We start from the raw sequence: 13508 nt of genomic DNA, 5'->3' as shown, positions 1-13508 counted from the left end.
GATGTTTCCAGTTCATTCTTCAGTTCTAACTCTTGCGGATGTAAAACATTTTCTTGTTCATTCTTCAGTTTCAACTCTTGCAGATGTAATACATTTTCTTGTTCATTTTTCAGTTCTAACTCTTGCAGATGTAATACATTTTCTAGTTCATTCTTCAGTTCTAACTCTTGCAGATGTAATAATTTTCTAGTTCATTCTTCAGTTCTAACTCTTGCAGATGTAAAACATTTTCTTGTTCATTCTTCAGTTTCAACTCTTGCAGATGTAAAACATTTTCTAATTCATTCTTCAGTTCCAACTCTTGCAGATGTAATACATTTTCTTGTTCATTTTTCAGTTTCAACTCTTGCAGATGTAAAACATTTTCTTGTTCATTCTTCAGTTTCAACTCTTGTAGATGTAATACATTTTCTTGTTCATTTTTCAGTTCTAACTCTTGCAGATGTAATACATTTTCTAGTTCATTCTTCAGTTCTAACTCTTGCAGATGTAATAATTTTCTAGTTCATTCTTCAGTTCTAACTCTTGCAGATGTAAAACATTTTCTTGTTCATTCTTCAGTTTCAACTCTTGCAGATGTAAACATTTTCTAATTCATTCTTCAGTTCCAACTCTTGCAGATGTAATACATTTTCTTGTTCATTTTTCAGTTTCAACTCTTGCAGATGTAAAACATTTTCTTGTTCATTCTTCAGTTTCAACTCTTGTAGATGTAATACATTTTCTTGTTCATTTTTCAGTTCTAACTCTTGCAGATGTAATACATTTTCTAGTTCATTCTTCAGTTCTAACTCTTGCAGATGTAATAATTTTCTAGTTCATTCTTCAGTTCTAACTCTTGCAGATGTAAAACATTTTCTTGTTCATTCTTCAGTTTCAACTCTTGCAGATGTAAAACATTTTCTAATTCATTCTTCAGTTCCAACTCTTGCAGATGTAATACATTTTCTTGTTCATTTTTCAGTTTCAACTCTTGCAGATGTAAAACATTTTCTTGTTCATTCTTCAGTTTCAACTCTTGCAGATGTAAAACATTTTCTAATTTATTCTTCAGTTCCAACTCTTGCAGATCTAAAACATTTTCTAATTCATTCTTCAGTTCCAACTCTTGCAGATGTAATACATTTTCTAGTTCATTCTTCAGTTCTAACTCTTCACCACTGAAAGAAATTCTAAATTTTTCATAACCTCTAACTTTAAAATTTCTGTAATGGGTGTTTTGGGAACATGCCCATGAACGGCCCCTTCAACCCTTTCTAAAGGCTATAAAAATAGTAAAAGTTTAACGATTAAGTAGTATTAGGACTGGTCTCGGGTTTAATGTTAAAGGAAAACCCTATAGTTTTACTAAATTGTTAGAGAAAGGCAGTAAATGCTGTTGTTGGTTTTTTAGTATAACTAGTCTAGAACCTTAACATTCCTTAACATATATTGTTCTTAACATTCCTCAACATATATTGTTCTTAACATTCCTCAACATATATTGTTTTTAACATTCCTCAACATATATTGTTCTTAACATTCCTCAACATATATTGTTCTTAACATTCCTCAACATATATTGTTTTTAACATTCCTCAACATATATTGTTCTTAACATACCTCAACATATATTGTTCTTAACATTCCTCAACATATGTTCTTAACTTCAAACTGGTTTTTTAGTTCATCGCACGTTCCTATCACATCACGTCCCTATAAAATTGTTACACAATAATTATCGTTGCATATTTTAACTCATGAGAAGAACATGACAGCTAAGGTGGACCTTTTGAGTTTAGTCAACCAAGTTATCCAGAGGTTTTATCTCTGTATAATCTAACTTATGGTGCTAACTGCTAACTATTTCCTCCAGCTGTATCACGTTAAAATCAATGAATTATTGTTGCAAATGGACATAATTGTTATATATTAAACTTATACTGAAGGAATGTTTTTATTTAGTTGTGTACTTCAAGTGTCCTTCAAGATATAGATAGCTAGCTTTTAACGGAAGTAGGTAAAAAACCAGACTATTCTTACAGAGATTTTGTTGTTTTGATTGTAATGAATTAAATCTGGAGCTCATAAAACACCCGAGTCAAACATACCGAACTGCGTGAATCATATGCACACAGTGTTAAACGTGCTATCTAGAGATTGTTGGCTAACATATACAGTGTTAAAAATATTGTATATGGGCTGTTGAAATATGTACAAAGCGTTAAACCTGAGGTATAGAGACTCCTATGTTGATTCAAATATACGTGTATAGAACTAAACATCTTATATAGAAATTATGCTGAATAATATTTACACACTAAACTAAAAACTATATAGTTTATTGCGTTGAATTATTTATATGTGTTTTTTGATTTGTTAAAAAATGCCTTACTAGCAATACAGGCACAGATTGAGCCTGGAGAAGTAGGATATAATCCCTACTCCGCTCAGTAAAGACAAGTGCACACAAAGTAAAAAATTTCTCAAGTGGTCGGGGTCCTTGTGCGATTGTTCTATCTGTCCAACCTTAATATGGCTCTGACAATCAGCTGGATATAAACAGCGTTTCAGATAGATTCCCACCCATAATATGGCCCTGACTAGCAACTGCATATAAACAGCATTTCAGATAGACTCCCATCCTTAATATGGTCCTGATTAGCAGCTGGATATAAACAACATTTCAGGTAGACTCCCACCCTTAATATGGCCCTGACAAGCAACTGAATATAAACAACATTTCATGGAGATTTTTGGATCCTGTAATGCTCATCTCAGCTAAGGTATTCTGTTATAGAAAGAAAGAACCCCTGAGCAGTGATTTGAGATAGAAATATAAAAGACGAATTTAAGACATTGTATTTACACACTTCTTGTTTGAAATCATAACCGGCACTGGCGGGAGGTGCAGGGTATGTAGCCGGGATTCCTGAAAGATCACTGATCCTACCCCCCAAACTAGTGCTGGAAATTAATGCAATTTAAATTTGGCATCTTTATTTATGTTATCCCCCCTCAATTGAGAACAGCTGATGCCGAGAATGTTGGAAATCTATAATGGATGATGGGCTAATTAGGAAGAATAAGACAAAGATATCTGCAGCTAAGCCTGATTTTAATAACTTATTATACGAGCAAATAACAATTATTGCTTCATCAGTGTTCGTGTTTTAAAGTAGAACATCATACATTTATTGAATGTGTTTCACAATGATATTAAAACTAGAACTACAAGTTTCGCATTTCAACAGCACTGTTATCCTATAGTTTTATGGTAATTCAGAAAAGTGTGTTTAACACTTTATTCTTCACTCGTGTGATGTTTTCTGTTACACAGTGAGTATTTCTGGTTTCAATGGACGTTTGAGGATAGGTTAGTTTGCATGGTTAAATTGAATATCACAAAAGTACACTATGACTGCCAAAACAAAAGCGTGAATTAACTTCAGCACCTGGCCCTCAGGGCCTGTGGCTGTTGTGTCTTCACCCAATAACAAATTATTAAACAGCAGCTTGCAGCTGCGTGCAAGAACCGTTCATACCTCAACTTCACTTATAACCAATCAGAAAGCTAACGGAAATGAAGTCACAGACTGCAAATAGGATTGGCACACTAAGAGAGCAGTTTGAGATCAAGATAACCTTTCTGTATAGAGTCGGCTCATATGTAGGAATGGCGCCAACGGAGAAGGTACGTTGGAAGTTGTACGAACTACTCACAGTATCTTGGTTGAGCTTTCATCTCGCTGACTGTAGTCACGGTAAGATAGACGGATGTTATATACTGCTAAGATTTTGAGGACCGGTAACGTAGGTTAAACAATATTCAATTTAATTACCAGCGTGTGAATAGTTTTGGAAAATTATTTTTCTTTTAATGAATAAATAAATAGGTTGCTTGCTTTGGTTAGAAGTTAACATCAGTAATTCAGTTAAGTATTAAATACTGGATTCTAAGCTGAATGAAAGTAGAATCTAAGCGCTCTCGTTAAGAACGGCGTGGTTGGGTATTTTGTGTGGTCCACGTGCGTAGCCATTGTCAGACATCAACTTGTTATCTGTAATATCATTGGAACTGTTGATTTTATAGACACAATTACATTATAAGTGTTGGTGTTGTTTTGACATTGGACTCAGAATGTTTATTGTAAACAAATGGTGATTTTTAACCACTAACCCTAGCTGTCGTACTTGAAACGCAATGTATCAACAAAACCCATATGAAAAAAACACACGAAAAAACACACTACTTGACAGTCAGAAATTTATTTTATACGAAACTAATGCTGTACATACATGCACATTATAAGTTTTTTTTCTTTGGATAATCTAGAGGTTTTACACAAAACTTAAAAACGACTTTTTTGAAAACTTTGAACACTAAAAAAATAGAAAGTTTGCACGATCTTGGTGTTTAATGTTTCGTCCGACAGATTAATTAGATGTTTTGGTTAATGAAGTTAATTAAAATAGTTTGATATTCAATGTTAGTGAAGCTTCAAATAAGATTTAATGAATTAATAGTTTGTACCACTGATAGTGAAAGGTTTATAATGTTAAATCTCGGTAATCGGTCACTGCAGCGAACTTAGTGTATATAAATATATCTTTGCTCTTAACAACTACTAAACACACGTGTAAATTTTTAACTTATTCATTTGTATTTCAGCAAAAAGCAAGTAAGTGAATGTTTTTTTAACGTCTGGGATAATATAAAAGTTATTGCAAGTTAACATCAGTACTAAAACATTACGTTTGTTTCTATGCAATGGTTGATTGTAATGATGCATTAGATTGTCATTCAACTGTTACTTTCATGTATTGCTTTGTCAAGACGTAAGTGCTGCTATAGTATTAAATATTCAAGTTAAGTATGAAGCAAGTGGATGTTGTAAATATATAATAAAGACCTGAACGTGTCAAGCAAATGTGAAAGAGCCGGTAATGGAACAGTATGACTTTTTTAATATGTACACGTGTGTGTGTTTCGGTTCAGAATACAAGTCAGAGAGAACTTTTTTAGTAGCAATTTCTTTAAAACCAAGTGGAGCCCGCAGTCAATTGTTGATGGTATATCCCTTCAAATAAAACCTTAGACACTGGAAATCAATAAAATGCTCTTATAGAAACGGTTCATATCTACGGGCATAGAGCTTAGATTATATGGGCTCACACCTTGGCTCTACGGAAATTGGAATACGTCAGGAAAGAATACGTTATTCTCAGAATAAACAACAATAAAACTTCCTTTCGGGTTTCTTGCAATGTTTGCTGTTGATCTCCAGGCAATGAATGATGAATAAAATTGAGCTAACAAACTATCTTATTGTTCTATAAACTAAATGGTCATGTGACAGCTTGTTGTCTTATTATCTCCATTGGTCTGTGACTATTTATGGCTCATTTGGTACACTGAAAAAATTACTTGTCAGAATCCTACTTCTTTACGTTATCTAAACAATTGTAAGTGACGATAGTAGTTGAAATATAGTGTAGTCAAAAATTCTATATATATGACACAAGTAGCTTTCGGCATTCTAGAGAGTATTGTATTTTCATGATGTATTACCTAAACAACGTAAAGTACCTGGAAGAATTTTAATGTACTGCGTAGTCCGAGCACCTTTCTTAGTAACATGTGGTGAGCTGCATTATATTAAACAGTGTAGAGTACCTGTCTCATTAAAGTGTTATTTTGTCGGAACAAGGTACAGTACCAAATAGTGTGCTGTGCAGTCTGAACAATATAAAATAACTGTCAGAATCTAATTATGCCGCATAGTCTGAACAATGTAAAGTACCTGTCAGTCTAGTTTGCTGTATAGTTTGAACAATGTGAAATACCTCTTATAATCCTAGTGTACTGTATTGTCTGAACAATGTAACGCACCTGTCTTAATAATGACGTTATCTGAACAAAGCTATCGGTTCCTTAAAGCATATTGTATATGTTATGGTTAAAAGTAAAGTAGCGTAATATTGTAATTTCAGTACATTTTACCTTCTAAAAAACGTGAATGTTTCATCTCTCAGCTTAACCTTGTTTCGATTCTTGCCAGTGTATGTGTATTTCGGGTTACCCCGCAGCATGTTTTCTGGTAACAATGTTTATGTCTGAAGAATCCACGTATATAAATAAACCTGCACGTGGTCAGTTAGAATAAAAGACGTGCGCACTTGTTCAAATAAAACTTTATTCGCCCGCACTAGATCATTTGTGTGCAGACTTTATTTAAACCCTCAGTTTTATCCAGAAAGATAAAGTATACCACTATTAATTCCTATTATTTTCATGGAACTGCTGTTCACGTATCATTCGTTTAAATCTTATATCAGTAACAAATGATGCATCTACATACGACGTAGTTATTTACATCCATTGTTTTATAGGCATGCAAATGTTGTTCAAATTACCTTACTTATAGATAGCTGCAGTTTTCAGAACATTAAAACATGATCAAGAAAGATGAATTTTCCAGTTGTTTGCCAATTTTTTACTTGTTAATTGGACAGATAAAGTGGAATTACATTCTACCTTCTTATGTGATAAAGTTCTGATGTGACAAAAATATTGCTAGCGATAATAGTACGTAGTTGTAAAACATAAATATGAATAATTACAAGAAAGTTTATATGCTATTAATACTAGAAATTAAGCCCTTATGAAGCATATGCATAAGTGTAGTCAGTGGGAGATAATTCATGCTGAGTACGAATACAGAGCAAAGAAGAGAGTTTTTACTAAGTAGAAACGAAACAAAGAGAGGAGTTTACATTCCATTATTCGTTGGTAAAAAGAGTAGCCCAAGAGTTGGCGGTGGGTGGTGATGACTAGCTGCCATTCCTCTAGTCTTACACTGCTAAATTAGGGACGGCTAGCGCAGATAGCCCTCGTGTAGCTTTGAGGGAAATTCAGACACAATATTAACTAATGAAGGAACAAAGAGAAACCAGCTTATAATTAGTAGTAATTATAGGAGAAAATTCACGCGGAATAGTAACAGAGACAAAAGAGTAGAATATATATATCGAGTAGTAACAAAGCAAAATGAAGAGTATTTTTGAAATAGTAGCAGAACGGTGATGAGAGAATCTTTATTAATTAATGAAGAAGTGGAGTAAGAGTCACTACTGGGTGGAGTAACACATGACAGAATCCATCCGAATAAACAAGATAATTTGCCAGTTCTCATTTGTATTCAGTGATTTGCTATCTCTTAGTGATTTACAGAATGTTTACACTGTAGTTACATTTATTCTGCGTTGTAACGAAACCAAAGAGAAGAGTTTTCACGTTAGGTAGTAACACGGATTTCATAACTACAAGGTGTTGACGAGCAGAGATATTTAATGTTAACGGACAGACGAGGAAAAAAAAAAGTTGATGCCATATTATTAACATTTCATTCCGAGGTGAGTATGAAAGCCCTTGTATCGCCAATATGCTATATATATATATACAAAGTACAAATTCATATATCGTGTGTGTTGACTGAGATATCTAATTATAATTGAGCTTGTGACGTATACGTACAAAACTCGGATTTCGGAAACTACTGTACCGACAGTCACCAACAATAACTGGGTTATAATTTTATAACTAGGCGGTATATTTATAGCTGAACAATAAATAAAGCAATTGAAATTTTCACAGAATAACATGTATCAGTTTTAAATCCATATGTGCTCTAATGTTTTTTGTTGTCGTTTTCATAAGCGTTTTAAGCCGAAGGTTAAGAAACAACAGCCATAACAGAAACTTAGCCGTCACGGGGTCTCTGTTGGTTGACCTGTTATTTACCCAAGCACAAACGACGTTATTACCTCACAGCCAACCTCTCTCGCCAAGAAACCCGAGTCAAATGTTTCGATGGCTCCCAGTATTGAGTCCAATCTATAAACCAATCGTCATCATGGTTCTGGTTCGAATAGATAATTTTATCTTGTATGATACTAAATGAAGCAAAACGAAAATGTGATCTGTAATTTTGATGTTTTAATTTCATGCTAAATATAATAATAAAAAGGATAATTCATTAAATTGTGGCAGTGTATGTTATATTGACGTATGTTTGAGTGGTTCCTTCAAGGGTCTTTGTTTTGGATGTGTTTATGGTATCAGAGAAAGTCCTGTAAAATTATTGCTGTAGTAACATGCATTTAGTGGTTTGGAAAACTATTGTAATTGTCAATTCTTATTTAACTTTTACTTGGAAATGTACATTACGTTCTGTAAAAGATATTTTATGTTACAACTAGCCGTAACCATATACCAAATATTTGTACAGGTGTTTTTGTTTCATCATCTTTCTGAGAATAGAGTTTCTCCTCGTGCGTTTTGACAAATTGTCAGCAGGAAATGTTACCGTGTCGTCACGGCGACAAAAGGCCGACTAGCGCCTGGGTATGTTTTCGTGCTTTAACGATCTGGTGGTGGTATTTAGAGCGGAGTAGCCCGGCATCGCCAGGTGGTTAGGGTTCTTCACTAGCAATCTGAAGGTTACGGATCTGAACCCCTGTCCCACCAAACATGCCTGCCCTTTCTGCCGTGGGAACGTTATAATGTGCGATCAATCCCACTATCTGTTGGTAAAAGAGTAGCCCAAAAGTTGGCGGTGGGTGCTGATGACTAGCTGCCTTCCCTCTAGTCTTACACTGATAAATTAGGGACATCTAACGCAAATAGCCGTCGTGTCGCTTTGAGCGAAATTCAAAACAAACCAGAACGGAATACAAGGTTAGTCGTCCCGGACTATTTACCTTCTCTACGAAGATACTCGCATTTTGAAAGAAGGTAACTTTAATAAGTTACACTTAAATCTTGCTTAAAGAATATTAATACTATTGTGTGATAAGAACCTTAAGTGGCCCTAATGAAGAATTTGTTATAATAAGATACTCTTTATTAGGGTTACTTGTCGAATTTTACATCTTATTAAGCAAGTGTGATAAATCCTGTTAAAAATAATCGTACAGGCCTGCTGCACCAGAGACACCTAATGTTTATTTTTGTACACCTAATGTTTATTTTTGTACACCTAGTATACAGATATTTTTTGGTAGGTAGCCTACTGCTCTAAAGATACTAATATGAAGACGTTTTCAGTTGTGTTAAAGATCAAATTGAGTTTAAAACAACGTGTCAGAAAGATGTGGCATAAAGTCAGCGTTTCTCCTGAGGACAAATATTACACCAAATTAAGCAGTAGGGATAAAACAACAACTGGAGACCATACATAAAATTCACTAAAAATAATAATAAAGTTTAAAAACGCATATCTAATAAATTTACTTTAGTTCAAACTCCATTGCAGTATTGACAGCTTTGGCTTTTATGATACTGTGTACGCCTTTTCTTTGAGCCCGCCATGGCCAACTGGTCAAGCATCTGAGGGTCGCGGGTTCGAATCCCCGCCACATCAAACATGCTCTTCCCTTCAGCCGTGGAGGCTTTATAATGTGACGATCAATCCAACTATTCGTTGGTAAAAGAGTAGGCCAAGAGTTGGCGGTGGGTGGTGATGAATAGCTGCTTTCCGTCTAGTTTTACACCGCTAAATTAGGGACGGCTAGCGCAGATAGTTCTCGTGTAGCTTTGCGTGAAATAAAAAATAAACATCTTCTCTTCTGTCAACACAAATAACTACAAAAAGCTACCTTTGTTGGATGTTAAGTAAATAATAGGCCTTTTAAAAACGTATGCTTTTAAATGTGCAGTACAGTTGTAAAATGTATTTTGTTAAATGTTTAAAAAAACACACTAGTGTTTCTTAATAACCACGTGACATATTAAAAACACGTTACCATTACAAAAGGTTTTTACCTGATCTCGAAGAAGCGTTTTCTGAAGGAAAGTGACAGTGTGAGTCTATGCTGGGTGGTCTGACAGCTGGTTTGTTGTTGTTTTTTAATTTCGCGCACAGCTACACGAGTGCTATCTGCACTAGCCGCCCCTAATCTAGCGGTGCAAGACTAGAGGGAAGGCAGCTCATCTTAACACCCACCGCCAACTGTTGAGCTACTCTTTTACCAACGAATAGTGGAATTGACCGTCACATTATAACGCCCCCACGGCTGAAAGGGTGAGCATGTTTGGTACGACGAGGATTTAAACCCACGACCTTCAGATTACGAGTTGATCGCCCTAACCACCTAGCCATGCCGGGCGCTGGTCTAACAGAACCGTAGTAATAGACACGGGGAGTTACGAACGTTCAATTCTATGACACTGAACGTTTGGTTATGAAAGACAATAAACTTCGACTATAAACTAAGTGACGTACATATTTTTAATAACATTTAAATTTTGAATTGTCGGAACGCAGCTCCTAGAAGGCGTCAAGGTGCACCACTACACCCCTGGCGGAGGCCCGGCACGGCCAGGTAGGTTAAGACGTTCGACTTTAAAATAGCTGAAAGGCCATGACAAAAAAATTATTGAATGTGCGCTACTGATAGACATTTCGAAATGATACTGCCCTTGTAACTTGAATCCACCTGTTGTTGGCCTGGCATGGCCAGGTAGTTAAGGCACTCGACTAGTAATCTGAGGGTCGCTGGTTCAAATCCCAATCGCACCAAACACGCTCGCCCTTTCAGTCGTGAGAGCGTTATAATGTGACGGTCAATCCCACTATTCGTTGGTAAAAGAGTAGCCCAAGAGTTGGCTGTGGGTAGTGATGATTAGCTGCCTTCCCGCTAGTCTTACACTATTAAATTAAGGACGGCTAGCGCAGATAGCCCGCGTGTAGCTTTGTGCGAAATTCAAAAGCAAACACCCCTGTCAACAATAAAGTACATTTATATCATAGCTTTGCAGGTTTTAAATCTAGAATTTCTGTTATAATTCTTAACTGCCATTGTAAGTTTAACAAGAACTTACAAATGCTAAGTCTCTTATTTTATTATTTTCTACTTGATATAAACGATACCTTTCTTATTTTTGTTTTCATCACGATACAACGATATAAACGTTACGTTTCTTATTTGTTTGTTTTCAACACGATACAAACGTTACGTTTCTTATTTGTTTCTTTTCAACACGATATGAGTATTTGAGGTTTGGTTCAAGAATTCGTGCACGATTTAACTTTAGTCGTAGGAGTATCAACACAATTATCTAAGTGTTGTAGCCAAAATTCTACTTTTTTTAATCTGGTTGAAACAAAAAGTTCAGGTGTAAACTTCGTTGTAGCATTTGAAGGTCTTGGAAATTAAAAAAAGTAACTTGAATTACAAACAAGCAACGTGATCAAATGTTAGAATATAAAGAACTTACCAAAAGACTTATAATGGAAAGTGAAATATATGGACAACGTTTCAGCCATACTACTTGGTTCAACTTCCGACGGAAGTTATTTTGCCAAAACTTGGGTCAAATATTTCTCTTTCATTTATAGATTAATTAAAGGATTTTTTTTTTTTGCATATTCATATACGTAAAAACTCGACTATTGTGTTTCTGAGATAGCGTCTATATAATATAACGACGAACAATTACATGTAACAAATAAATAATTATTATTCGTTAGAAGTTTCAGTTAACTAATAGCGTCTATATAATGTAACGACGAACAATTATATGCGACAAATAAATAAATATTATTGTTTGTTTGTTTTTCGAATTTCGCAAGAAGCTACTCGAGGGCTATCTGTGCTAGCCGTCCCTAATTTAGCAGTGTAAGACTAGAGGGAAGGCAGCTAGTCATCACCACCCACCGCCAACACATTATAACGCCCCCACGGCTGAAAGGGTGAGCATGTTTGGCGCGAAAGGGATGCGAACCCGCGACCCTCAGATTACGAGCCGCGCGCCTTAACACGCTTGGCCATGCCGGGCCATAATTATTATTCGTTAGAAGTTTCAGTTAACTAATAGCGTCTATGTAATATAACGACAAACAATTACATGTAACAAATAAATAATTATTATTCGTTAGAAGTTTCAGTTAACTAATAGCGTCTATATAATGTAACGACGAACAATTACATGCAACAAATAAATAATTGTTATTCGTTAGAAGTTTCGATTTTGTCAGTTTTAGCTTCAAACAGAATTCTTGCTTTTGAAGTTCTTGGGCGTTACCGTGGTCACTACATTGCGTGACTATAACTGACTTCTGTGTCCGTTTCGTGATAAGTGACCTATTTAGCGAGCCCTCTGGTTAGCATTTTTGTTTTAAGTATAGATGAAGGCGTAGCTGTTATAAAGCCACCTACCACACCCTAGTAAGTACCACGATATCAAACTTCCTCAATTCTGGTTGAAGTAAAACTTCGTTAAATTCATACCTCAGTTTGAGAAGGTATACAGAAATGAAATAGCATAAACCTAATCAGTTTCGTTTTAGAAACCAATTATACTGATATCAATTTCCTAAACTGATATCTTTGGTCGTTCCTACGCTTATGTTATATATTTTGTTTTGTTTTTTTGTTTTCACGCTTACGCACATTTGAAAAAAACAAACAAACCTCATTTTACTCAAATTAGCATCTTTCTTCAAGACATCGTGGTTTATTGACAAACTCGAACCAGAATAGGTTCACCATCATATTGATACAGGACATGCACAAGATTCAGTCATTTTGCTTCGTATAAAATATTTTCTGGTGAGACATATACTCAGGTTTCCTCATTTTTCTGGTGGGATATATGTATCAGGTTTCCTCACTTTTCTGGTGGGACTTATACTCAGGTTTCCTCACTTTTCTGGTGGGACATATACTCAGGTTTCCTCACTTTTCTGGTGGGTCATATACTCTGGTTTTCTCATTTTTCCGGTGGGACATATACTCAGGTTTCCTCACTTTTCTGGTGGGACATATACTCCGGTTTTCTCACTTTTCTGGTGGGACATATACTCAGGTTTCCTCACTTTTCTGGTGGGACATATACTCAGGTTTCCTCACTTTTCTGGTGGGACTTATACTCTGGTTTTCTCATTTTTCCGGTGAGATATTTGATCCTTCTCCTTGGCGTCCTCAACATTTTATCGTGCGTTAAAATACTACTTTTGTTTCAAACTTCTCAATGAAACAGATTAAAACGTTATTCAGTCATCAGAATAAACCGAAACCAGTTATCATTGTCTAAATGTATTAGGATTATCGTTGTTTACTAGATTCAAACATCTAAAGTCAAATGCCCGACAATAACACCCAGGAGTAGACTACTGATAGAGGTAACCGGGAATTTTCCCGACTACGTGTAAAAACTGAACAATATCAAAACAACGCTATAATCTAAATTTGTAAAATTACAACCAATTATCGCAAACACTGTCAACGTAACCCTGCCTTACAGTGATCCAGGTTAATATTAATATGATGTGGGCCAGTGATTTCTCGGTAACAAAAATAGTGTTAGACTTAATCCGCCGCTGCTTAAGATCGATTTATACGTTCTGACAAACTTGGAAATGAACTATATGCTAAGTAAATGATCATGAAACTTAAAGACTCTATTACAATAATACTTTGTTTTTATCGTCCACAAAATGCACGTACTTCCTTTTAACGGATGT

The 13508-nt window shown here is 35.3% G+C and overlaps 1 protein-coding gene across 6 annotated transcripts in view; it reads left to right on the top strand.

Annotated features, from left to right (window-relative positions):
- Positions 1-3630: 3630 nt before the first annotated feature.
- The window catches only part of LOC143235833 (ephrin type-A receptor 4-B-like), a 105844-nt gene continuing 95966 nt past the window's right edge, over positions 3631-13508 (top strand). For 5 of the 6 annotated variants that reach the window (XM_076474058.1, XM_076474056.1, XM_076474057.1 and 2 more), the window contains exon 1: positions 3631-3743. In XM_076474058.1, the coding sequence (XP_076330173.1) occupies positions 3656-3743 (88 nt within the window). In that variant the 5' untranslated portion in view covers positions 3631-3655. The remainder of the gene's footprint in view (positions 3744-13508) is intronic. The other variant, XM_076474060.1, reaches the window with a different exon arrangement.

The sequence above is a fragment of the Tachypleus tridentatus genome, chromosome 12 (genome assembly GCF_004210375.1).
Source record: "Tachypleus tridentatus isolate NWPU-2018 chromosome 12, ASM421037v1, whole genome shotgun sequence".
NCBI lineage: Eukaryota > Metazoa > Arthropoda > Merostomata > Xiphosura > Limulidae > Tachypleus > Tachypleus tridentatus.
This window is presented reverse-complemented; position numbering and strand designations above follow the sequence as displayed.